The sequence below is a fragment of the Ziziphus jujuba genome, chromosome 4, assembly GCF_031755915.1.
Source record: "Ziziphus jujuba cultivar Dongzao chromosome 4, ASM3175591v1".
NCBI classification, from domain to species: domain Eukaryota; kingdom Viridiplantae; phylum Streptophyta; class Magnoliopsida; order Rosales; family Rhamnaceae; genus Ziziphus; species Ziziphus jujuba.
In genome coordinates, this window is record NC_083382.1 from 7,496,416 (window position 1) to 7,520,615 (window position 24,200).

Genomic DNA, 24,200 nt, shown 5'->3' on the forward strand with positions numbered 1-24,200 from the left:
GCCAAATTTGCAAAAATAACGCCTGAACGAATAAAATTTTAAGAAACTTTTTTATTTTTTGATAATATCAATTTTCAAAGACTTAAATCAATACGAAGTTACAAACCATGAAAAGAATACATAAGACATGTGCTGAGGCAAAGCGTGTATTAGTCATTTTCTATGAGCTAGGGCACATGTATTAGTCCTTTTTTTCAATTTTATTTTTTTTAAAAAAAGCTTTGCTGATTGCCAAAAGCATGGAATTATTATTCAATTTTATGAGCTGGAGCACACCATGAGTCAATTGCGTGCGAACTCTAAATTAAGGAATAGAAAATGATTTATAAAAAGAAAAAAATAAATAAAAAGGAAAGAGAGAAATAACTTTAAGATCTAACAACCAAACACAAACGCAAACACAAAACACAAACAAAAAAATTCTCTCTCTGTTTGCAATCAATCAGATTCATATCTTTCTACTACTGTGAACTTGGAAGACATACACAAAGTATGGCTCTGGAAGTGGTAGGTGGAGCTTTCCTGTCTGCTTCCCTTCAGCTGCTGTTTGATAGGATGGCTTCAAAGCAGGTGGTTGACTTCGTCCGTGAAAAGAATGTGGATGATGAGCTGCTGAACAAGTTGAAGATCAAGTTATCGTCTATTAATAAAGTGTTGGATGATGCTGAGAAGAAGCAACTCGCTGATCCTGCTGTGAGGAAATGGCTGAATGAGCTCAAACACACGGTCTACAATACAGAGGACTTGGTGTATGAGATCCACACTGAAGCTTTACGATGCGAGATCGAAGGTAAGCCTCATCTACTCAGCTTCTTCTCTACTAGATCTTATGCTAAGCAAATAAACCAAAGGATAGTCAAGATCCTTGACACACTTGAATATATTGTGCAACAAAAGGATCTGATTGGTTTGCAAGAAGTAGGCCGTGTCGAAAACAAATCTTCACCTAGAGTTTCAATAATAGTACCACCTTTGGAAGACGAATCTGGTATCTATGGTAGGAATGCTGATAAAGAGGCCATTGTTAATTGGTTGCTCTCAGATGCTGATACTGGTAATAAGATATCTGTAATTCCCATTGTAGGCATGGGTGGGCTGGGCAAGACCACCCTTGCTAAGCTCGCTTACAATGATTTCAGAGTAAACAACTTATTTGACATCAAAATGTGGATTACAGTATCTGATAAGTTTGATGTTTTTATGTTGACAAAAACAATTCTGGAAAAGGTCACTTCTCGAACATGCTCTATCGAGGACCAATACGACCTGCAACTTAAGTTGAAGGAGGTTTTGGAAGGCCAAAAGTTTCTCTTGGTTCTTGACGATGTTTGGAATGAGAATTATGACCGCTGGTATGCATTGAAGAGTCCACTTGAATTTGCAGCGTGTGGAAGTAAGATTATTGTGACAACACGTATTGAAAGTATTGGATCAATGATGGGCAATGTTCCAAATCATCGTCTTCAAGTAATATCAGATGAAGATGGCTGGAAATTATTTGCAAAACACGTATTCAGTAATAATAATGTGGAGCCAAGTAAATATTCAGATTTGGAGGTGATTGGTAAAAAAATTGTTGAAAAATGCCAAGGTCTTCCTTTAGCAATAATTTCACTTGGTGGTCTTTGCGCTCCAAACTCAATTCCAAGGAGTGGGAAAAAATACTCAAGAATGATATATGGCAATTGATTGATGAAAAGAAGTGTGACATTCTTCCAGCTCTATGGTTGAGCTATTACTATTTGCCTCCAAATCTAAAAAGATGTTTTGCTTATTGCTCAATTTTTCCAAAAGATTTTCTTTTTGAAAAAGAAAAAATAATTTTATTATGGATGGCAGAAGATCTTCTGCAGCCTCAAAAATACAAGACTCTAGAAGAAGTTGGAGATGAGTACTTTAGTGATCTAGTGTCAAGATCATTCTTTCAATGTTGTGACGATAATTTTATCATGCATGATCTTGTGAATGATTTAGCTAGTTTTGTTTCAGGAGAATTCTGTTTGAGATTGGATGATAATGACTCAAAAGTTGTTTCAAGTAATGCTCGCCATTTATCATGTATGGGATATGGCCGTAGCATCAAGAATTTAGAGGCTCCTTTTGAAAATAAGTTATGGCGCACTTTGCTACGAAATGGATTAGAGTCATCAGATTTTGAACCGATGCAAACAATGCAATGCCTAAGAGTGCTTCGTTGCATTCCAATCTCGCCGTTGCCCGATTCTATTGGAAATTTAAAGCTTCTAAGGTATTTGGATTTAAGTTGGAGTAGAATTGAAGCAATACCGGATACAGTTTGTACTTTGTACAACTTGCAGACCTTAAAATTGACATCTTGTCACAATTTTAGATGTTTGCCTAATTCAATTGGCAATTTAAAAAACCTAAGGTACTTGAACTTGTCTCTTACCGCTGTTAAACAGTTACCTGAGACGATATGCAATTTGCCTGATTTGCGTACATTGTCATTGTCATATTGTCGTAGCCTTAGTCGCTTACCAAACAGTATGGCAAGACTGACCAACTTGCGCCACATCGACATTGAGGGGACTTATTTAGAGGAGATGCCACCTCAAATGTCTGCGTTGAAATTTCTTGAAAAACTAAGTTATTTTATCGTAGGCAAAGATAGTGGATCGAGTATTGAAGAGTTAGAAAAGCTTTCAAATTTGCGTGGTAGTCTTGGCATCAGAAGGCTAGAGAATATTGTAAACGTTGAGGATGTTTCAGTGGCAAATGCATTAATGGATAAGAAGTACCTTACCAGACTGAGTTTGGAGTGGGACAATGATGTTGACGATTCACGTGAAGCAAAAAAGCTATTAGAAAGACTTGAACCTCCAATAAATGTGGAAGAGTTGGCAATTGCAAATTATGGAGGTACAAGCTTTCCCGACTGGGTAGGACGTGATTTGTTCTGTCGTTTGGGAAAAATGGAGCTAAAGAATTGTCAAAATTGTTATTTGTTGCCACCACTTGGACAACGTCCCTCTCGCAAACAGCTGTGTGTGGAAGGGTTTGATATGGTGGAGAGAATAGGGCATGAATTTTACTGTGGTGGTTCTTCTTCTAATTCAATGACTAGGCCATTTAAGTCGTTAGAATTCTTAAAATTTTCAGATATGTCAAGTTGGGAAGAGTGGTTGCTGATGGAAGGTGAGCAAGAAGATGGGGATTTCCCTAAACTTAGACGGCTTGTATTACAAAATTGTCCGAAGCTAAGTGCAGCCTACTTGCCTGATTATCTTCCATCCTTAAATACTCTTAGAATCTCGGGATGCAAAAAGCTGCTGGCTTCACTCCAAGGTGATCAACTTCCAACGCTCGAGGTGTTGGAATTATCTTGCTGTCCAGAAGTGGAGTCATTTCCAGAAGGGAGATTGCCCTCCACTATCCATACAATCCGCATTTCCAGAAGGGATGGCCTTCGAATTTAAAATCACTTTCAATTGGGTGCTGCGATAAGCTATTTAATATCAACATGCAGTGGAATCTGGGGATGCTCACCTCTCTTACATCTTTAAGAATCGGCTTTCTAAATGTAGCGCTGGATTCATTCTTGGAGGAAGGGCAACTTCCCATCACCCTCACTTTTCTCACTCTAATTCATATTCCCAATCTTAGATCCCTACATAGCAAGGCCTTTCGAAGTCTAACCTCCCTCAAAAAATTGAAAATTTCCATGTGCACTAAGCTCCAGTGCGTGCCAGAAGAAGGTCTGCCTGCTTCTCTTGAACTGTTGTCGATCGAGAGTTGTCCTTTGGTAGCTCAACGCTGCCAGAGAGAGATAGGGGAAGATTGGCCCAAGATCGCTCACATCCCTCGTATACGGATAGTTGACGAAATTATATTTGATGATATGTTTTAATCATACAAAGATGTCCATCTTCTCCAAAATTGTTCAGGTATTTATTTATTATTTTCTTTTCTAGAATCTCTGACATTATGCTTTGAATTTTACTCTCTGTTTGTTATCATTTTTTGATGAATATTCATTCTCTATCACTTCACTTTAAAAATATCTGTTACTCTTCATTTCCTCTTCCTATGATTATGTACAATTAATTGATGTGCCTCAACATTAATAAGGAGTAAATATCAGTAAGATTAATTATAGTATTTTTATTTATTTTTTTTCTCCATTTTAAAACTGCTTCTGGTTGTTGACAGAGATGTTGATTTACAATTTTTAACCCTTCTTTCTGGACTTGATTCTATAATCTTTTTTCAAAAACAAAAGCACTTAAATCTAGTTAGATTTTGATGTCTGTATATATGCGTAGTAATGATGCTTTTTGTGTAAAATGGTGGGACTGACCTTTTTTGTACCTTTTGCATATTTTTCATTCATATTCTTAAACCTCAGAACAAGGCTACCTTGACGTTTAATTCATTTAATTTTCCAGAGACAGGGCTACATTGACGCTTGAGAATTTCTTCCTGCAATCTGTTGCTGTGCTTTTCCGAAGCACTTCTTTCCGCATCTTTTGCTGATCTGACTGTCCATTTACAACATGTCCCATTTACAACATGGCAAGAAATTGAGGTCCACAATTTAAAATTTCAATTTCAAAATGTTTTCACTTCGCGAATTTTATATTTGAAAGTGTAATATTTCTGTATATAATGCTCTTATTGTCATTGTAGGTGCCTCACATTTTCTGATAAAGGAAATGAAGGATCAATATTGACTTAGAAGATTCTAGAATTAACTAGTATATTTGATATACTTGGTTGGAAGTTGAGCATTGGAATTTGTGAAAAAAATATCTAAAATTGGGGATGAGAGCAAGGACATAGTGGAGAAGTCTAGAAGCTTTGAGAACGCCAAAGCAACCGACTTTGTCAAGTATAAAAGGAAGCTTTGGCTTCCTTGCTTGGTGAGCTACACAAGTGAGCTCCAAGGAGGCTCTCGGTTGGTGTGAATGAAAGAGCTACTCAATTGAGTAGAGTAAGCTCTTAGAAAGAGAGAGCTTTCATGTGTCAATAAATGTTAAGAGTTGTGTTTATGTGTTGAGTCTTAATTATGTGTGAGGGTCCTGCTGCATGTGTATGAGTATTTTATATTATATCAATGTATTTGCTTGTATAAATTATTAGTATAGTAGAATTAATTTATTTTCTCCCCCAACAATTTGGTATCAGAGCGGGGTAAGATTCAATAGGATAATAGTTTAATGGGTTTGGTAAGTTTTGGTGTCTTGCTTGGTATAAAAGAGTGGTATGTAAGAGTTTGTTAGGGATCAAGGCATGAGCATTGGTGACCACAATATTGGAGGAAACGGTCAAAGACCGTATGGTGAACGGTTAGAGACCACAAGTGCTAGAGGATGGTCAAGGACCATAAAGTTGTGAGGCAATCAGGGATCGCGGTGATGCATGGAGGCAGTCTAGGACTGCAGTGGCAAGAGGTGGTCAAGAATCGTTGTTGGTGGAGCTTCGTATGATCGTGCACAATCTGGGATTGTGGAGCTTGCTGTTTGGGACCAAGCTTGTTTGGTGTGTGTGTCAAGACCCGTCCAGAATTCCTTCCCCGGAACCCTAGACAGCCCTGATCCCAGGGAAACCCTACCGGACCCTCCAAAGGAAAATCCGACAGAGCCTCCCCTAAGGGATTTACTTACCACAAATTACCTGCACTGAAAACACACTTCTAAAAACATCCCCTTATTCCTCCCACAAACTACAAACTGATTCCACAAATTCCAGCACTTCTCAAAGCAACAACAGTCCAGTGCATAAATAAAACAGAAGTATTCCAATAGTATACAGAGCTTTAAGAAGTGCTAAACAACAGAAATACAACAAGGCTGAAAAGAAATAATACACTGAAATGAAAGAGTACAAAGAAACTTCTCGAAACACAACAGCAGCGGAAAACTTGGTTCGCTCCGGAAGAACGTCTACCACCACTTGCACCTAAGGGAACGGAATTTAAGAGTGTGAGATGCTAATCATCTCCGTGAGTAACCCGAACTACTGAACACCTTTTAATAATAATAATAAAATAATAATAATTAAGGAGTGGAACAAATACCAACAATTAATAATAAATAATAATAACCTTTGGAAAATAATGATTTCCCTCAAAACTCTCACCAATTGCTCCGTTTGAAATGTTCCCTTTTTAAAACCTTTTCGCAAAACCCAATGTGCATACCTCCCAAAAACCAAGGGATTAAATAATTTAACAACAACAATTAAATAAATACATACCCCAAATATATAATAAAAATATAATAAATTATAATAAATAAATTTTGAACACCTTTGGGGATTAAACCATTATTTGCAATTACACCGACAATTACACCTGACGCACCACACCATATACCGGTGATGCCCTCCGATACCCAGCGTCCCGAGCACCGACTGGCGGGAGGTTAAAGAGAGAAACCTGCAGTGGTCACTTCGGCGTCCCGACAGTACCGACTGCTAAAAACCATCACCCGGCCAAGGAGGGGGGCGGCTGTACGCAACAATAACCTTGCCTGCCCACGGTCCAATGGCAACTCACGGGTGAAGTAATAACCGCACGCTAAACCATATAATAACCGCGTGCTAAACCACGTGTCCATACACCATACACCAGAACACCAATACTGTATGAGTGCGTCTAAAAATAAACATAAACAACCAACCGTACCGTTTTTCCAAAAACCACCGTGGGAAGTATACCAAAATTTCACAAAACACCATCCCACATATTTTATCCAATCACCCGGTACGAAACAGCGATAACAACAAACCACAATTTCTCGAAATACGAAATGCAACCATAAAAATACCGCGGGCATAATTTATAAAATTTAACCAAATATTTTCATAAAATATTTAACCTAATTATGCCCGAGAAATCACATTTGAAACCACGTGAAATTAATACCGAAACATACCTTGCTCATGCATAACAAATAATTTAAATTAAACCGCATTAAAATCATAATTAAACCACACCACATGAGCATAATTAAATACTAAATTAAATACCAATTAAATTTAATTAATTGCCCAAAATAATTTTTGAAGGTGGGTCACTCACCTGGAGAGCGCAAATCAACTAAGATCCTCCTCGGGATCCACTCCACTACTCGCGCGTGCACCTAAACAACCACAGTGCACAAACCAAAAATATTAATATTTTATTCGGGTAATTCCCAAATGGATACCCGGGGAGCGAACACCAAGCGACATCTAAGGGTTACGAGTTATATAACGAATCGAAGCTCGCGTGATGAGGATCACGGATTCGGTCTTACTTTCCGATGATCGTACCCGACGGGGTCGGAATTTTATCGGGAAGCTTTCCGGGTTTCGGCTCCGCAATTCTCCCAAACCGTCGCGAATTGGCGGAAACGGAAGTCGGATTTGGGTTCAGGAGGTCGAACACTGCGGACTGGAGCTGGCCGGAATTTTCGGGTACTCGCCGGTGGCCGTTTGCTGTGAAATTTGGAGGTTTTGCCGGAAATGAGGTGGGCAAGCTTTCTGTCCGGCGCGTGTACAGTAACTCGGCCGGAACAGTGGCAAAATCTGGTGGCCGGCGGTGGCTCACTCTCTCTCTTTCTCTCTCCTCTCTCTCTTTCTCTCTCTTCTCTCTCTTCCCCTAGAATTTTAACAAATAAAAACCCTTGTGTGACACTGTTCATGCCACGTGGACCAATCAGAAGTTGACACGTGGCATTTCACTGTTCACCGACCCAAAAAAAATATTAAAATAATACGGTATCCGGTAAACTTCAAACGTCCATAACTTTTTAACCGGATGTCCATTTTGAGCGTGCCGCTAGTCTGTGAACTCGTATCGACGAGCACTTCACAACCATGCATGAGTCAAAGCTCAATTCCCCATAAACAAAAAGTCAACTTCGGCACCCCTTGGACAGTTTGGACCGCAACTTGTTTCGTCCATAACTTTCAACCCGTAGCTCCGTTTTCGACGTGCTACCAGTCTACGAACTCGTGGCATCGTGCACTTCGCCACGGTACCCTATTCAACTCAAAATTCTCACCGAGTCAAAAAGTCAACTTTTGACCCCTTTGGTCAACGGTCAACAGTCAACATCGGTCAATGTGCACGGATTCCGGTGCGATTTGGGACGGGGTGTTACAGTGTGAGCGGACCACCAAACCACGATGAATGACCTTCAAAAGATAGAAGGTATGTGGAAGCTCAATAGCATAGATTACAATATATGTGGTCGTTGCAGGGATAGAATTTCTGGGAGATCGTTGGAGGCGAGAAGATTATGTCGCTGGTGAATGTCGCTGCTTTGATGAAGTGGAAGATCAAAGCTAGTAAGGCATGTTGGTAATTAAGACTACCATGGAGGAGATAATTTCGAAGCCTACTGGAGATGCCAAGACACCAAAGGAAGAATGTGATAATTTTTCAGCACTCAAGAAGAAAAGAAAGAATGGGAAGTCAATATTGAGGGGGAGAATTGAAGGATCAATATTGACTTAGAAGATTCTAGAATTAACTAGTATATTTGATATACTTGGTTGGAAGTTGAGCATTGGAATTTGTGAAAAAAATATCTAAAATTGGGGATGAGAGCAAAGACATAGTGGAGAAGTCTAGAAGCTTTGAGAACGCCAAAGCAACCGACTTTGTCAAGTATAAAAGGAAGCTTTGGCTTCCTTGCTTGGTGAGCTACACAAGTGAGCTCCAAGGAGGCTCTCGGTTGGTGTGAATGAAAGAGCTACTCAATTGAGTAGAGTAAGCTCTTAGAAAGAGAGAGCTTTCATGTGTCAATAAATGTTAAGAGTTGTGTTTATGTGTTGAGTCTTAATTATGTGTGAGGGTCCTGCTGCATGTGTATGAGTATTTTATATTATATCAATGTATTTGCTTGTATAAATTATTAGTATAGTAGAATTAATTTATTTTCTCCCCCAACAGGAAAAAGCCGGGTAAGATTAATTTTTCTCTTCTCTTGTGCTTAAACAAAAGTAGCTACACTTGCTTCTTTCATTTAAAGCCTGTTATGTATTATATGATGCAATATTAATCAGTACCGTGCAGATCCATTCTTTATCCGTCTGGCAAACACTAATGTGCACCAGTTAACTCGTGTAAGGGGTTTCATTTCCAAGTTCTATCTAATGCGGTCATAGTAGTTGACTCAATATAATGCCAAGCTTCCTGGTAACTACTCCATACTGCCATGATCTCTTTAATTGTTTCAAACTGCTTCTGGGATTTTGAAACTTCATTTTTGAATCTGAGGCATGATTAACCTTATGAAAGTAATGCCATGTAGCCAAAATGAGAAGAAAATGTCCTAGAGATATACTATGCAATGCTGCTTAAGATCATAAGACTTTATATTCTAGCCGTCTAACAATAGCTTCACAGCATGTGAAAGATTTCCTCCAAAAACATGTTCTTTTTGGATAGAAGAGTTAAAAACAGTTTTTATAATCCGTTAGCATACCTTAATTATGTCTACTATCACTTGGATCTCAAAAACCTTTAACTGTGAAAACTACTAATAAAACCCAATAAATTGAAAAGATGAATTAGACGGCTGTCATCCTACAATTTAGGAATTGATCTTCCTTTAGTTTAGCAATTTGTTTCCTTGTCTACCTTGATTTGATTACCTATATTTTTGGGCTTTCTTGTATAGACATTCTACGTTATTTTACTTCCTGTGTAAATCCTTCAAAACAATTATACAGATTGGAGCTTCTATGGGAACAAATAGAAATAAAATGCATGGAATAAAATGGAATACCTAAAATCATAATGGGAGCTTCTATGGGAACAAATAGAAATAAAATGCATTTGGAAATTGATAACTGTTTATGTGAAGATGGAAACAAAAAGCATTTAAAAAATGTCTTCATGTGAAAAGCATGTAGAATGAAAATCATTGTATTTCATTTATACACAGGGCAAATTTGATGTTTACAACGTAATCAAAGTGAAATTTTGACTTGTTGCAGACACCATTGAAGATTCTTCCTTTGCGTTGGATATCTAGATTGTGCTAGGAGGAGAAAGCTGATCACATTACTCTTGCCATTTGGAAAGCTTGGACAAGTTTCTGTATACTATGTTTGGAAGCAGCCATTCTTTGTTTGTATAGCGTTGTGTAGTCTGTTGGGCATAGCAAAGACTTTTTTTTGTTAAATGCAGAGTAAAGACCAGTCATGCATGTAGAAGGCTCACCTTTTATAAAATTAATTATGTCCATTATTGGAATGGAATGTATAAAGAGAACAAGACCGTATTTTCCTTTGGATGAATAAGGAATTGTCAAAGCCTTCATTAAAAATATTAGGCCAACACTATGGCGGTTATATTGTATAACACTTAAATTTAGACCGACAGAAAATGGATCATACAAATTTATTCCCCATTACATATTCTATTCATTTTATCTTCAAAAACCAGAAAAATAATCATGTTATGAGTTTTATATTAATAGATTCTCGAACTAATAAATTTATAATAAAATTGGAAAAATAATATTAAATTCAATCGGAAAATTATAGTAAAATGACACTTGCTAACCCCATTAATCACAAAATTTCTTTTTGTTTATTCTGTTCCCCATTTGGAATTTTTTCACACAGATTTCCTTTTAGTTCTAGTGAAGACTTATAAACAAGCTTGCTTGGTTCTCGATCTCATATTACCTCTTAACTCATTATTTACCAATCCAAGGTATAGAATAGAACTAACTATTTTGGTGTGTCCTAATTTACCAATAATTACATTATTATTAAAAGTATTTCTGGTTGTGGAAGGGCTTGGGAACACTTATTGAAAGTTCTCGCAAGAAGTTCCTGTTATATTTTTCCAACTAGCTTTTTGTCCTTTATTTTATAAAAGAAAAGTTCTAAGTAGTTGCGGCCGGTCATATGTGAGCACCAACCAGGCTTAGAGAAAGTTGGGTGAGAAGTGGTTCCTGTTGTACATTGTGCTCTTTTCTTCTTCTGCTACACAAGAAAATGCTGTTATGAATGAGTGTTGCTCACTACGATTCCAAGGTGTGCAAATCCATGTAGCCACCTAATAATAACAAAATGAGCCTTTCAAGTTGTACGGAAGATTCAAGATACTTTCTAAGTCCAATGAAACCAAAAACTATCCAAACATGAGAAACCTAAATTCCAGGGAGGAAGGGTTTTTTTTTTTTTTTTTAAAAAAAAAAAGAAGAAAAAAAGAAGAAGGGAATTTTAGTGCATATATTCATTCGGGTTCTACAACTACAAATAGCTAGATCTTTAACCCCACGAGAAGAACCATATAAAAGCAGTGGGACTATCACCTTGAAAAGAAGTTATAGAATTTACAAAATTAGCAGCCTATACAAGGACAAGCACAAAGAAATATCCAACACATAGTTCCAGACAAGTTGAGCAATCTGTTGTCGACCAATAACATATAAGCCATACCTGACCATGTTCAATTTGAGATAGCCTCAACAGGCTTTGCTGATAAATCCTGCAACCCACAGACCATATTGGCAGGGACAGCTAGATCAATCATCTTTGGATAAGGAAGGCTCAGATCTGTGAAACAGTCATTTTAACTTAATACAAACTCACAGAATATAAGTAAAACATATAAAATTGCAGCTGTCATTTTGAATGTTGGTAATGCTAGATAATTATACTTACTTTCCATGATATTTCTAAATGTTTCCTGCATAGCAAAGATTAAAGTTGTCAAGGTCAGATGGTAATGAAGTGGAAAAGTACCAACATTAAGTATAACATAAACAAAAACAGAGACAAACCAAAATGATGTCTTACATATAGATTAAAAACATGCAAATTTCAATTGAATTTCAGCTTTATCTAGATCTTAACAAGCTGTTTTAATTTATTTATTTATTTGTCATCCAAATTAACACAATCTATGCGATCCTCTTTCATTTTTTTTCTCTTCTGTTTCATTGGAGTTCTTATAACACCGGCGTGAACTATCAGCAGTTTTCAAAATAAATATGTCAAGTAAATGCTTGGTTTGATTCCATTGAATCTAATACAACACAGGGAACTAGCGTGCTATGGCATCTTTAATTAAAGTCTTTCTACCAAGGATTCGGAAATCAATACAATGGTACAATCATTTTCCAGATAGTAACTTTGAAATCTTTCTAAGAAATAATAAGATATTCACATGATAGGGCAAATAATTTACCTCATCTCTTGTAAGCCGAGGATTATAGAGCATCTCCTCGCCCACAGTGCTAACCTGTAATCAACGTAGCATATGGCATAAGAAACAGACCCAAGAAAAAATGGAAATATATATATATATATATTATATAATAAAAATAAAAAAATAAAAACAATGCAAAAGAAACAGTGGATAATTCCATACAGTGAATCCCTTGTAATCATGAGCAGGGTAGATTAGTGTATCCATGGGCAATGTAAAGATCTGGATTTATAACACAAAAAGAGAATTAGTGGTTTCCTGATGAAATGTCTAAAAGGCCAAATGTATTTAACAGTTTCTTTATCATGGAAACACAATTTCCTACTTCCTAATCTCAAATCCTTGCCTGCGAATGCACTGACTTGTAGAGTTCATGTGAACTCCCACCCTGCAAGCAGATAAAAGAAATTAAATCAAGCTACCTTATAAATTAATCAACACTCCTCATTTCAAGAATGAAATAAGAGGTACATTGGAAGGCCATCTACAGTTTTCTGTTTCTGAAAAAACTGTCAAAAACATTTTGAAGATGTTAAGAATGAGGATTTGACACACTAAACCTGAAAATCAGTTCTTCCACAACCACGTATTAGTAAGGCATCCCCAGTAAAGGCCATCCTTGGTTGGGGCTGATCAGGGCCATCCCCTGTAACATATGTAACACAGCCTAAAGTATGGCCTGGAGTAGATCGAACCTGCAACAAAATGTACTTATAAACACACCTATATGCACATCTATAGACGTGTCCACATCCACACCCACACCCATATCCACTAACACACAACACAAGCTCACCAGCAAGGATCACTGGTTACTATTGCACCAGAAATGGAATGCATCAGCATACACTTTGGGATTTATTTAATTCCATAAACTTTAAATGTGACTTTCCTCGAGATTTGAGTAAAAACACATTTAGAACAGCAAAGATAGCTATGCATCAACTCTCGCTTCACACAGATGGATTTACTTGAAACCTTTTTAACATAAAACAAGCCCAGGAAATAAGCCAAAGAAGTCATGTTCCAGATTCTTAACAACAAATACATAAATAAATAAATAAATCATGTAGATTGAAAACTAAGCAGGCTCAACAAATAGATGATGGACTATTCTGAAACAGTGCTCAAGATTCAAGAAAGAAACTGGGAACAAGTATGGCTACTGCTTCACCATGCATATGAACAGACATTCACCCTAAGATTTTTTCACAACCTAATAATATTCTCAATTTCTTCGGCAAGTGAAACAAGTATGCATGCTTCTGTATAATATGGTTCTCCATAAAATAAAATAACAACAGAAACAACAAGTTTCTCTATTCCGCTTTGTAAAAAACTAACTATATAAGTAACAAGCAGCTTTGGTCAAAGCTCCAAAAACAGGTCACCGAAATATATCTTATCACCAGCTTGAATCAGGAGGTCCGCTTTTGATTTGCTTGCTTCAGAAATGACAGATTTCACAGCTGGAACCTTGGTCTACAATAAACAAATTCACATATCAGTGGAGTGCATAAAGAAAATAAAAAAGGTAAAATTCCATTTTTGTTTCTACAGAATCAAATAGAAACAAACTCTAATGATAAACTAGCACTTCGGTGAAGATATTCAAAGCAACAAAAGACAAAATTACTTATCATATTTATATAGGTAAGTGGCATCAAACCTTTATGAGGCCAGTGCCAGTTATATGGTCAGCATGGACATGCGTGTTCATAGCATAAATTAACTTGAGTCCCAACTCTTTAACAAGAGAAAGGTCTCTCTCCGCTGTCTTGTCAACTGGGTCAATCAACTGCAAATCAAATAAACACATGTAATACGAATGCGTCAAATTTGCGTACGCAGGTCTAAGATTCTTACAGCATATTTTCAGGACAAAAAATTTCCTCAATGACATGAATCCTTATTAAGAAGTTACGAGCTTCGATCGTGAACAGGACAACGTAAAATTTACATTGTTGAGCCTAAAATAAAATTGCAATAATAATCATAAAAAGTGATCGATGCTAGATGCTAATTCTGAAATGGCACAATCCTATATTTTAAATATGTATAAATTTGCAACTTACTCAGTATTTTTACATCAAAACATAAACAAGCGGGAAACCCCAAAAAAAATAAAAAATAATAATAATAATAAAAATGCGAACTTTCTAAGAGGAAAAAAAAGCAAAATAAATATCTGAAAGAACATTAATCAACATTAGAGGTCAATTTGACATGGAAAGGAAAGCTAACCAGAGCAGGTTTATCGGGATGAGAGACATCGGCGAGCAAGTAAGTATAGGTGGAGGAATCCTTCTCGAAGAGCTGACGGAAGAGTAGCTTCCCGGAAGGATGAGACGGCGTCGTGTAAGCGCGCGAGACCATTGTTTGGAAGGTGATCAACTTAAAGCGAGATGATGATGGAGAGACTAGGGTTTGCGTGGTGGAGAGATTCAGGAAATGGGAAGGAGATCTCCGAGCAAGAGATAAGCAGCAGCGGATGAGATTCATGGCCAGCATTTTTTATTTTTATTTATTTATTTATTTATTTGGTTTATTATATACTACGTCTCTGATTCAGTGCTCTCTCACTGAGCACTCCAGAACACAGAGCTTGCGGAGAAAGATAGAGAGAGAGCGATTGGAAATGGAATGGATTCGTTTGTGGGCTGAATAATGGTGATGTTTGTGTTTTGGAAGTTGTGCGCGCCAATGACGAAGCGTGTGACTGAAAGTGACAGCGCAGTCGTCGGAGTATTTATGCCAAAACAAAAAGTTGGTAATGCCGTAGAGGCACTAAGAACCTACAAGTGGCACGTTTTCTGTTTTCCTTTTCTTTATTTTCATTGGACAAATAATTCAATATTATTATTATTATTTTATTTATTTATTTTCATCTATAATTATTTTCTTTTCTTTTCTTTTTTATTTATCAATAATTATTTTAACAAACATTTTTATGCCATAGTCCTGCTTTATTCTTTCAAACTCCAAGGTTTTAGTTTAAAATATATATATATATATATATTACAGGTAGCCAATATATATTTACCAAATAAGCATACACTTCACAAGTGTGGATGAGCAGCAGAATTCAATATTGATTAAAAGTTAGTGTTGGTGATTGATGGAATAATCTCATATGGTTCGAACTTGTATGATTGAACAATTTAAATATAATGATAATAATAATAATAATAAAAAAACAATTTAGATATATTCAGCTAAAGAATGAATAGCAAAATTAGGATTTTTTTTTTTTTTTTGTTGGTCTGATACATAATATCTTTTTATGCAATTGTCAAAAATTGAGTTTACCAAATATGATTTTCAATTCAATGGTTGAGAAATTTATGTAAGATATAAATAAAATCTACCACATTATTTTTCTATATATCATGTGTTTTTAGCATTATTATTATTATTTGATAACTATTTTTAAAAATTTATTCAAGGTATTGAATATACCATGTTTGATATCTGTGAACCAACGTTTCTATAATATTTGCTTGTAATATGAGAAATATACTTAAATGAAAAATTTTAACATGTGAAATGAAATTTATATAGTGTAATAAACAAATATCTAAAAGAAAAAAAGCGTAATAAACAAAAGAAAAAATTTCCAATGAAAAAATTAAAAAAAAAATTGGAAATTTAAGTTTGGGCCTAGTATTGTCTAAAGTTGCGACCCATTAAGGCATCAGGAAATGGAGCTCCAAAAACAGCACTGTTGGGGCGCAAAACCCTTGCATTTCGCCTCTTTTGAATGAAGAAAGCGAGGGACTTCTTCTTCCTCGCAACAATCCTCAGAAGCAGCAGCTTTCTCACTCTTCTAAGGCCCACTCCTCAGGTTCCTTTCTCTACCTTCCAAATTCTTGGGTATTATATTGGCACATATATATATGTTTCTGAAGGAGGTAAAAATGCAAACAGATGGAGGACATATCAGAGAGATACTGTTTCAAACCAATTCTGCGATGGAACCCTCAGGTGGAGGACTACTTTGTCAGAGCTTACGGACCTGACCATTTCTCCTGCATTTCCCAAGCTCTCACGTAACTTATTTTAATCACTTACTCTGATACTGGATTCTTTATTTATTTATTTTTTTAAGTGAATCGTTTGGTTACCCTTTCGTGTGGGAGAAAATAGGAGTAATTAACTTTACCTTCTCTGTTTACTCGGCTGCCAAGCATAAATTAGAAGATTAGTTCTTTTGGAGTAGAGATTAATGCTGCAAAACCGACGCCAATTGCAATTCCCAGAGTTTGCATAACTGTGGTAAGGCAGCTTCAGAACAAGATGGCGTCACAAATAAGTTCAAGGAGAGCTTTCACAGCAGTCCCATTTCAAAGTGTCAGTTTCCAGGGTTAGACTATGTTCTGTTTGTCAGGGGTTCAGGACCACACAAAATTGATTATGGTTATGCTGATGGTATACCTCCTAAGGAGGTAATTGTGAGTCGCAAATGTGCTGAGGCAGTTCTTCGAGGTGCTCAGGTAGTTTTTTTTCCCCTCTTTTTTCTAACCAGTATGTATTTTTGAATTGAAGTTGTAAGTGCTCTTTTTAAAAAATGAATAAATAAGCGAAAAGTAATTGTTGTTTCCTGGGTAATAAGGATATATATATTTTTTTTAATCGTAGAAAATAAAGAGTTTATTTTCTTCATTTTTCCTTTATTCTCTCTCTCCCTCGCTTCTCTCTGTCTTTTTTTTTTTTTTTTTTTTTTTTAATTTTTTTAATTTATGAAATAAGCACTTTAAGAACAAGTCTTATATGTTTCACAAAACGATTTTTCATTTTACAAATTGAAAAATGACAAAAAATACATTTGAGTAACTTTATTTGAAATTTAAAATTTTAAAAAAGTTGAAAACATTATCTAAAATATGAGCAAATTTATAAACATTCAAAACACTTTTTACATGAATTTGAAAAATTTTGAAAACAAATATATAAAAAGATATTGGTATCTCTTATATTTAATATATGTTAGACAAAAATATGGATAATGATTATCATTTTTAAAAAATAAATTTTTTTTACCATATAGATATACATCATATTAATATTTACCAAATATAATTTTATCAATTTCGTAAATTTTTTTTAATATATTACCTAACATGTTTTTAAATTCTAAAAATACAAATTCAAATTTAGCATTTTCATTTTATAAAATTGATTCAAATCAATTGTTTTTTTGAAAACTAACGAACAATAATATGCCCAAAGTTTTTTTTGACCATAAAAAATTGTTTCTGAAACGTCCCTAACTGTTTTTTAAAACTGTTTTTTGAACTACTTATAACTATAAATAATTAATTGGATTTAATGTGAAATTATAGGAAACTCATAATTTTTATGTCTCTAAAAACTTATCTATTTGTATATAGTAATTTTAATAATTCATCAAAAATATAATATTTATTATATAATAAATAATTTTAATATGAGAGAAAAAAAGTTTGGGCCATTGTTTATGTGGGGGCCCAAAGCGGTTAAGCGGGTCCAGGCTTCACCTGCTCGGGGCCATAATTCCGAGGTTGCATTGCTATGAGGAAACTTTGTTGTGAAAGTTTATTTATTTATTTATATTTACAGAAATTGAGCAGAAAGCACGTAATATAGAGTTTATTAATAGCATGTTTTCTTATGGATATGTTATGTTTTAATTATAGTATTAAGTATTAAATAAATAGTAATTTAAAAAAAAATCTAATTTTAATTAATTAGTACAGAAAATAAAAGCCAAAAAGAACACAAATTGTAGCTTATTAGTGTTTTTTTCTTTTTCTTTTTTTGATAAATAAGATAACCAAATGCCATTGCCATTTGCACTGATTTGTTAAAATATAAATAAAAAATAAAATCATCATTAAAAAAAAAAAGTAACATTGTGTTTTTCCCTTTTTTTGGTAAATATATATATATATATATATGTATTTTTTTTTTTTTTCTTGGAAGAGTACTCCATACTCCGTCAGGATCAAGCATAGGAAAAGAAAATAGGTACGGTGTAGAAGTCGTAATAATTTGTATACGCATCTTTTGTTTTTAAAAAATGTATTTTCATATTTTAGATAATTTTTTAATTTTAATCTTTAATCTTTTATTATTATTATTATTATTTTTTGGGGGTCTTAAAAGAGCTATTATTCGAAGGTTATTCAGCTGAATTTCTTTCTAAGATGATAGCGTTGTTGTCTAAGCTCGTCCTTCAATTAGGGCTAATTTCATCTTCTTCTTCTTCTTCTTCGATTCTGAGTGGTTTTTGCAGGCAGCTTTCTACCAAACCCAATGGAAATCTGGCTGTTCTTGATAACTTAATCCTGGTAAATTTATTTGCTTTTGGAATTTTTACATATTTTTGAAGAAATTTGAACTCGGAAATTAAAATTTTAGTTTAGTTTAATTTTACCTTAATTTTATTTTTTGTTAATTGGGTAATAAATAGTTACCAAGCAAGGCAATGTTTGTCTTCCAAACAAAGCAGAGGCGATAACGGCTGCTATTACCGACACTCTAAAAGAGCGTAAACCACTTATGCACAAGGTCCACTTCTTGTATTTGTATTTGCCATTGTCATTGTGTTTGTTTTTAATGTGTTAAAAGCATGTGCATCAATTAGGATTTTACTTCGATAAACATTGTGTACAGAAAAATTTCTCGTGCCATTAATCATCGATATGATTAAAAATAAAAAAGCAAAATTGGAAGTTACCCCTTGCAATTCCCATCAAGATCCCCTTGAACCAAAATAACCTCAAGCAAGAAAACTTTATCAATTATCAAATTGAACTTTACCCATTTCATATCTAAGTTCAATTAATTGGGATCTTAACTTACTTATTTCATATCTAAGCTAAATTAATTGGAATATTAAATAAAATACATGTTAGAACTATGTATATAGTTATTTCAATACGAAAGAATTTAATGTAAGTATATTTTGTAAATATAAGAGGGAATTTTTTTAGGACCCTTTTCTGTGAATGCCCTAGGCATAGGCCACCAAGCGGTCAGGCCTGGCCTGGCTTCACCTTGTTTCAGCTCAAATTCCCCGGGTCCATTATTATGAGGAAATTTGATCTTGAAAGTTTGTTTGTTTGTTATTATTATTTTTTTCTAGAGTTTTTTTTTTTTTTTTAACCATGAAAAGTTAGAGATTCAAAAGAGAAGAAAGCACGTAAGACGGAGATTTTTACTAATTGATTTAACAGATATAATTGTATGTTTTAATCAGAGCATGAAAATAGATAGTCGTTTTTTTCAATTAATAAAGAAAACAAAAGCCAATTACTACAAACATTAGCATAAACAATTTCTAGTTTTTTAATAATAATTTCTAAATAAAAGTTTTTTAATAATTTTTTTTATCATTTAATGTTTCAAACCCACAACATCTTTATCATAATTGTGGGTGATTTATCAACTAAGTCAATTTTTTTTTTCTATTTTTAATTCTAAACAAAGTTTGATGATTAAGAGGTTAAGATGCATTAGAGTTAATTGAATAAATTAATTGGTAGGACAAAATATATATTCTATAATTTAAGGGTGTAAAATCTAATTACGCTAAAATCATTTGATTTTGATATAGATAATAGATGTTATCAATTGTCTTATAAAACGTTAAGAACTTCAAGCAAAAAAAATATAAAACGTTAAGAACAATAATTATAAAACTGATTTCTACAAAGAAAACTAAACAAAATTCCATATATATATATATATATATATATATATATATATATATATATATATATGTATAAAAAAAATAAATAGATTGTTAACCAAAAAAAAAAATGTTTATATTTATCCAGAAGGTTGGCAGTCTACTTATAAGAAACCACGAATTCGAATCACACGGATACATGAGAGTTTTGGATAGTTTTGTAATATTTCTTCCAACTTTCAAGCGGGAATTTCTGAGGTGGCGGCGATGTTGAAGCGCGTGGTTCGGTTAGGGATTAGTTCTGGTAGGGTTGGCTTTAACAATATCCAATCCTTAATTTCATCGTCATCTTCTTCCTATGTCAATGGACTTTAGAGGCTGCTTTGTACCAAAGTCAATGTAAATCACGCCGTTATTAATAGATTTGCCCCCGGTAAATCAATTGCTTTTTACGATAATTTACTTATTTTTTGAAGAAACTTATTTGACCGACCCACCCCAAAGCTTAAGAACTAGTTTAATTTTAATCTTATTATTATTATTATTGGTTAATTAGGTAATATCTAGTTTGAGAGGCAACGGCTATCACGTACATTCTGAACGACCGTAATGTAGCAGTGCATAAGGTCAGCTTTTTGTATTTGTATTTGTAATGTATTTTGTTGTTTGTATTTGCATTTTGTATTGTGTTTGTGTTTGTATTTCTATTTGTTTGTTGGGTTTTTCTTTTAAGCAACATAAAAAAAAAATGTAAAATGGTGTTAAAATAATGAGTGTTTGTATATAGTGTATGATTTTGATATAGAATACGATTTTGATTTTGAATGATATGAATCGTATTGGTTATAGATATATCCAATAAGTCTCCAAGTACATTGTTTAGGAGTTAGGACTTCACTTTTGGTCATTAATTAATTAAGGATACAATTTCAAATAGTATGACGTATGGCTGACTAGGGACTACTAGCGATTCTGGCTCTCATTGTAGGCAATTAGCAATGCCTACAATTAGAATCGAGGATGGAATGAGTATTATTCCATATATGTATTTGCTTTGATGTTTGGCATGTTGATATGACAAGCGTTAAGTTTGTTTGTTGATTGTTTAGGTAAAAATTCATGTTATAATTGGCTCTTACATCAATTAATGGATTTGAAACAAAGAAAACTTAAGAGGGTTAAATGGCAACCTTTAGTACTTAATACTACTATAGTATGTACTGTTTTCTGACAAGATCAAGTGTTACACAAATTATCAAAGCTGATTCTCTGATTAAACGTAGGAAAACAAATGAGGAAGCTTGTAGGACATTGGAAGAAAATGTCCATACATACATTCATGTCGCAATTTATTCTATTATGCTTCTAGTTATTCTCTTTTTCATTTCTCATAGACTTACATCTTAAATTCCCATTGCGAAGCTTAGAGCTTTGTTTTCCAATTTTGGTACATTTTGCTATCATATTTATAGTTTTCTGATTTGCCTATCTTTCTTAGCAGAAGTCATGTATTTGTGGATGTAGGAGAATCATTTTTCTTCTGTGCAACGTGAGACAGATAAGCTCGACAACATTGTATCATCTCTGGAGATGCTTAGGGCTGACCTCTAGAACATGCCCATTGAATTTGAATCAAGTTATTTTTTTCAGAAAACGAAATATTTTTGGCTTCTCTATCAGCTACATAACTGTCAAATATATATATATATATATTTTATTGGTTATTCTAATTTTTTCTTCCTTGTTATGTTGTAGGGTTGATGATGCAATCAAATCTCTCATACGGCTTGCAGTAGGAGTGACATGTAGGTATCTCATCGTTGGTTCATTAGTTGCTGTAGTTGGTCTCGCAGTATCATGTTTTTTACAGGTAGCAGCAGATTGAGAGAGCTGTCATGGTAAAAAATCAAGTTTATAAGGAGTTTTTAACTTTGAAGTATGGATTTGATAATGATATACACGGATTAGTTTGACACTTTCCTAACTTTTCATAATCTAAACCTAACACTTTCCTAACTTTTCATAATCTAAATCTATGGAAAGGATTGGCGTTCTATTATATTTTGAGGATTATATAATATGCAGTTATGTATCTCCTGTAAGCAACTGTGCATGAACATTTGAATTACAGGATTAAGACAGAGGGAGGGAGAAAAGAGGAGTGAAGATGCATACTTAACAATTGGTTGTTTATAACAGCGAACTGGATTGTGCTACTTGAATCTTAAAATATTAAATTTTCTTTTTTTGACTTTTGGCTTATGTTCATGAAAAAATCTTATCAATTTTCTAATAAAGGGGTCTTTTTCTTTTCCTTCCGTTTTTCCAAAGGCGTTCTTGTTCTAAACTTGTAGTTGCATATTATAAAGCATGATGCAAGTAGTGGTGGTCACAATGATATGCCATGGGAGAAAAATGAAGAAATTTATGTGCGTTAGCTCCATATGTTTGTTCAACTCGAGGGAATTATGAACTTTTTCATCAGAATTTGAATAGGAGAAAAAAGAACTTGTATGGAAATCAAGAAAATGTTAGCTTTGAGAAATTTTGGAAATTCAGACTAAAAATTTTATCAAGAAAATGGTAATTTTGTGAAAAAAGAAATGAAATAACTGCCTCTTCTTTATTATGAAAAAAAAAAAAAAAAATTAACCACTTACTATTCTACTTTTATTTGACCATACATGATTTATTCAGCATAAAATATTTTATGCTTATTTCGACACATTCATGAAGGCTGAAGAAGTAATAGATGAAGTGAATTTTTGGGCTGATAAAGCAAGCTATGGACAAATAAAAGAATTCCTCCCATCTGGAATTGCCAGAGGAGATGTGAGGCTAAAGTCCCAGGAAAATAGAAACCACACATCTCCACTTCACCAGGGGAACAAGTCCCTTTTCAAGAACATGAACACCTAAACAACAACCAAGACTGTATATGTGTTCTGAATTGGTATCTGCAGAATAGATATCATATTCATATTTATATCTATATGTGCATTATATACGCATTAAACTGCTTTTCTCCCATCATTCAGGGCAAACTATTTATCTTATCTTTATCTTTATTCTGTAGATTCTTGACCTTTGTGGGATTTAGCAGAGGGTAGATTGGAGAAGAAACAAGCAAAGAAAGGGAGTTTTTTTGACAGAGTGAGGACATGTTTTGAATTATTACTTTGAACTTGGTGAATATAATTGAATTATGCAAGGATTCAAGAAAAAACAAGACAATATAACTTAATTTTTATTATGTTCTACTCGTGGTTCTCTTTCTCTCTCTTATCTAGGACATTTTTGTAGAAATGTAGCACTTTCACTTTGCAGTGACAGCTGTGTTCTTTTCACCTAGCATAATTACTCTAACAAGCATTTGCTTTTTCATACTTGCAGAACCTCAAATCTGGGGCAGAAGAACTTTTTCTTAAGGAAGAGAAAAATGACCAAGAAAGCAAGAAAAGACTGTTTTAAGTATGGATATTGATGAAATTCTTGAAAGAGCAGAGAAGGTTGAAGAAAAGGAAGCTGAAGGAGAGCAGGGGAATGAATTGTTGAGTGCTTTTAAGGCAAGTTAATGATACTTTTGTATGTGAATGCCAAGGTTGCTAATTTTGGTAGTACTGAAGATGAATTCAATTTATCCTCAAAAGAAAAAAAGGGAAAAAAAAGCATGATTTGAGTTTTGCATTAATAGATTCTCCAACTAGTAAGTTTATACAAAATTTAAACGAAACGTTAAATTGAAAAGGAAAATAATAATAAAATGACACTTGCTAAACCCATTAAACACGAAATTTCTTTTGTTTACTTAACATCTGCTAACCCAATTTGGATTTTTGTCACGCAGATTTCCTATTAGTTATACTGAGAACTTATATACAAGCTTGCTTGGTTCTCAATCTGATATTACCTCTTAATTCATTATTTGCCAATCAAAGGTATAGAATAGAACTAACACTTGTGGACTGTCCTATTTACCAATAATCACATTATTATTAAAAAGTACTTCTGCTTGTGGAAAGGCTTCAGCATACTCTGCTTGAAAGTTTTGCAAGAAGTTCTAGTTAAATTTTCCAACTAGCTTTTTGTCCTTCATTTTAAATAAGAAAAATCCCAAGTAGTTGCAACCGGTTATACGTGACCACCAACCAAGCTTATAGAAAGTTGGGTGCGAAGTGGTTCCTGTTGTACATTGTGTTTTTTCTTCTTCTGTAACACAAGAAAATGCTGTTGTGAATGAGTGTTGCTCACTATGATTCCAAGGCGTGTGTTAATAACAAAATGAGCCACTAAGATGCACAAATGTTTAATGCAATTAACTCTTTTTTAATATTATTTAAAATAAAA

At 34.2% G+C, this 24,200-nt stretch overlaps 1 protein-coding gene, 1 long non-coding RNA gene, 1 other non-coding gene and 1 pseudogene across 4 annotated transcripts; 3 read left to right on the forward strand and 1 right to left on the reverse strand.

Moving 5' to 3' along the window:
- Nucleotides 1-298: 298 nt before the first annotated feature.
- Nucleotides 299-5,496, forward strand: LOC132803499 (putative disease resistance protein At3g14460). Its single transcript, XM_060816678.1, has 4 exons — nt 299-790; nt 1,990-3,905; nt 4,407-4,546; nt 4,648-5,496. Exons 1-2 carry the CDS (start codon nt 493-495, stop codon nt 3,435-3,437), a joined length of 1,746 nt encoding a protein of 581 aa, XP_060672661.1. The 5' UTR covers nt 299-492; the 3' UTR covers nt 3,438-3,905; nt 4,407-4,546; nt 4,648-5,496.
- A 3,391-nt stretch (nt 5,497-8,887) lies between these two features.
- Nucleotides 8,888-10,105, forward strand: LOC132803500 (uncharacterized). The gene is made up of 3 exons (XR_009638794.1): nt 8,888-8,913; nt 9,026-9,148; nt 9,952-10,105. It is a non-coding gene; the product is annotated as an uncharacterized LOC132803500 (long non-coding RNA).
- A 1,304-nt stretch (nt 10,106-11,409) lies between these two features.
- On the reverse strand, nt 11,410-14,873 carry LOC107416104 (persulfide dioxygenase ETHE1 homolog, mitochondrial-like; annotated as a pseudogene).
- An 893-nt stretch (nt 14,874-15,766) lies between these two features.
- LOC125421977 (uncharacterized) lies at nt 15,767-18,826 on the forward strand. Of its 2 annotated transcripts, none has more exons than XR_009638795.1 (4): nt 15,767-16,025; nt 16,109-16,674; nt 18,444-18,510; nt 18,633-18,826. It is a non-coding gene; the product is annotated as an uncharacterized LOC125421977 (transcript). The 2 variants fall into 2 exon arrangements; XR_009638796.1 differs by having other exon boundaries at nt 15,768-16,025; nt 18,456-18,510; nt 18,633-18,825.
- The last annotated feature ends 5,374 nt before the right edge of the window (nt 18,827-24,200 follow it).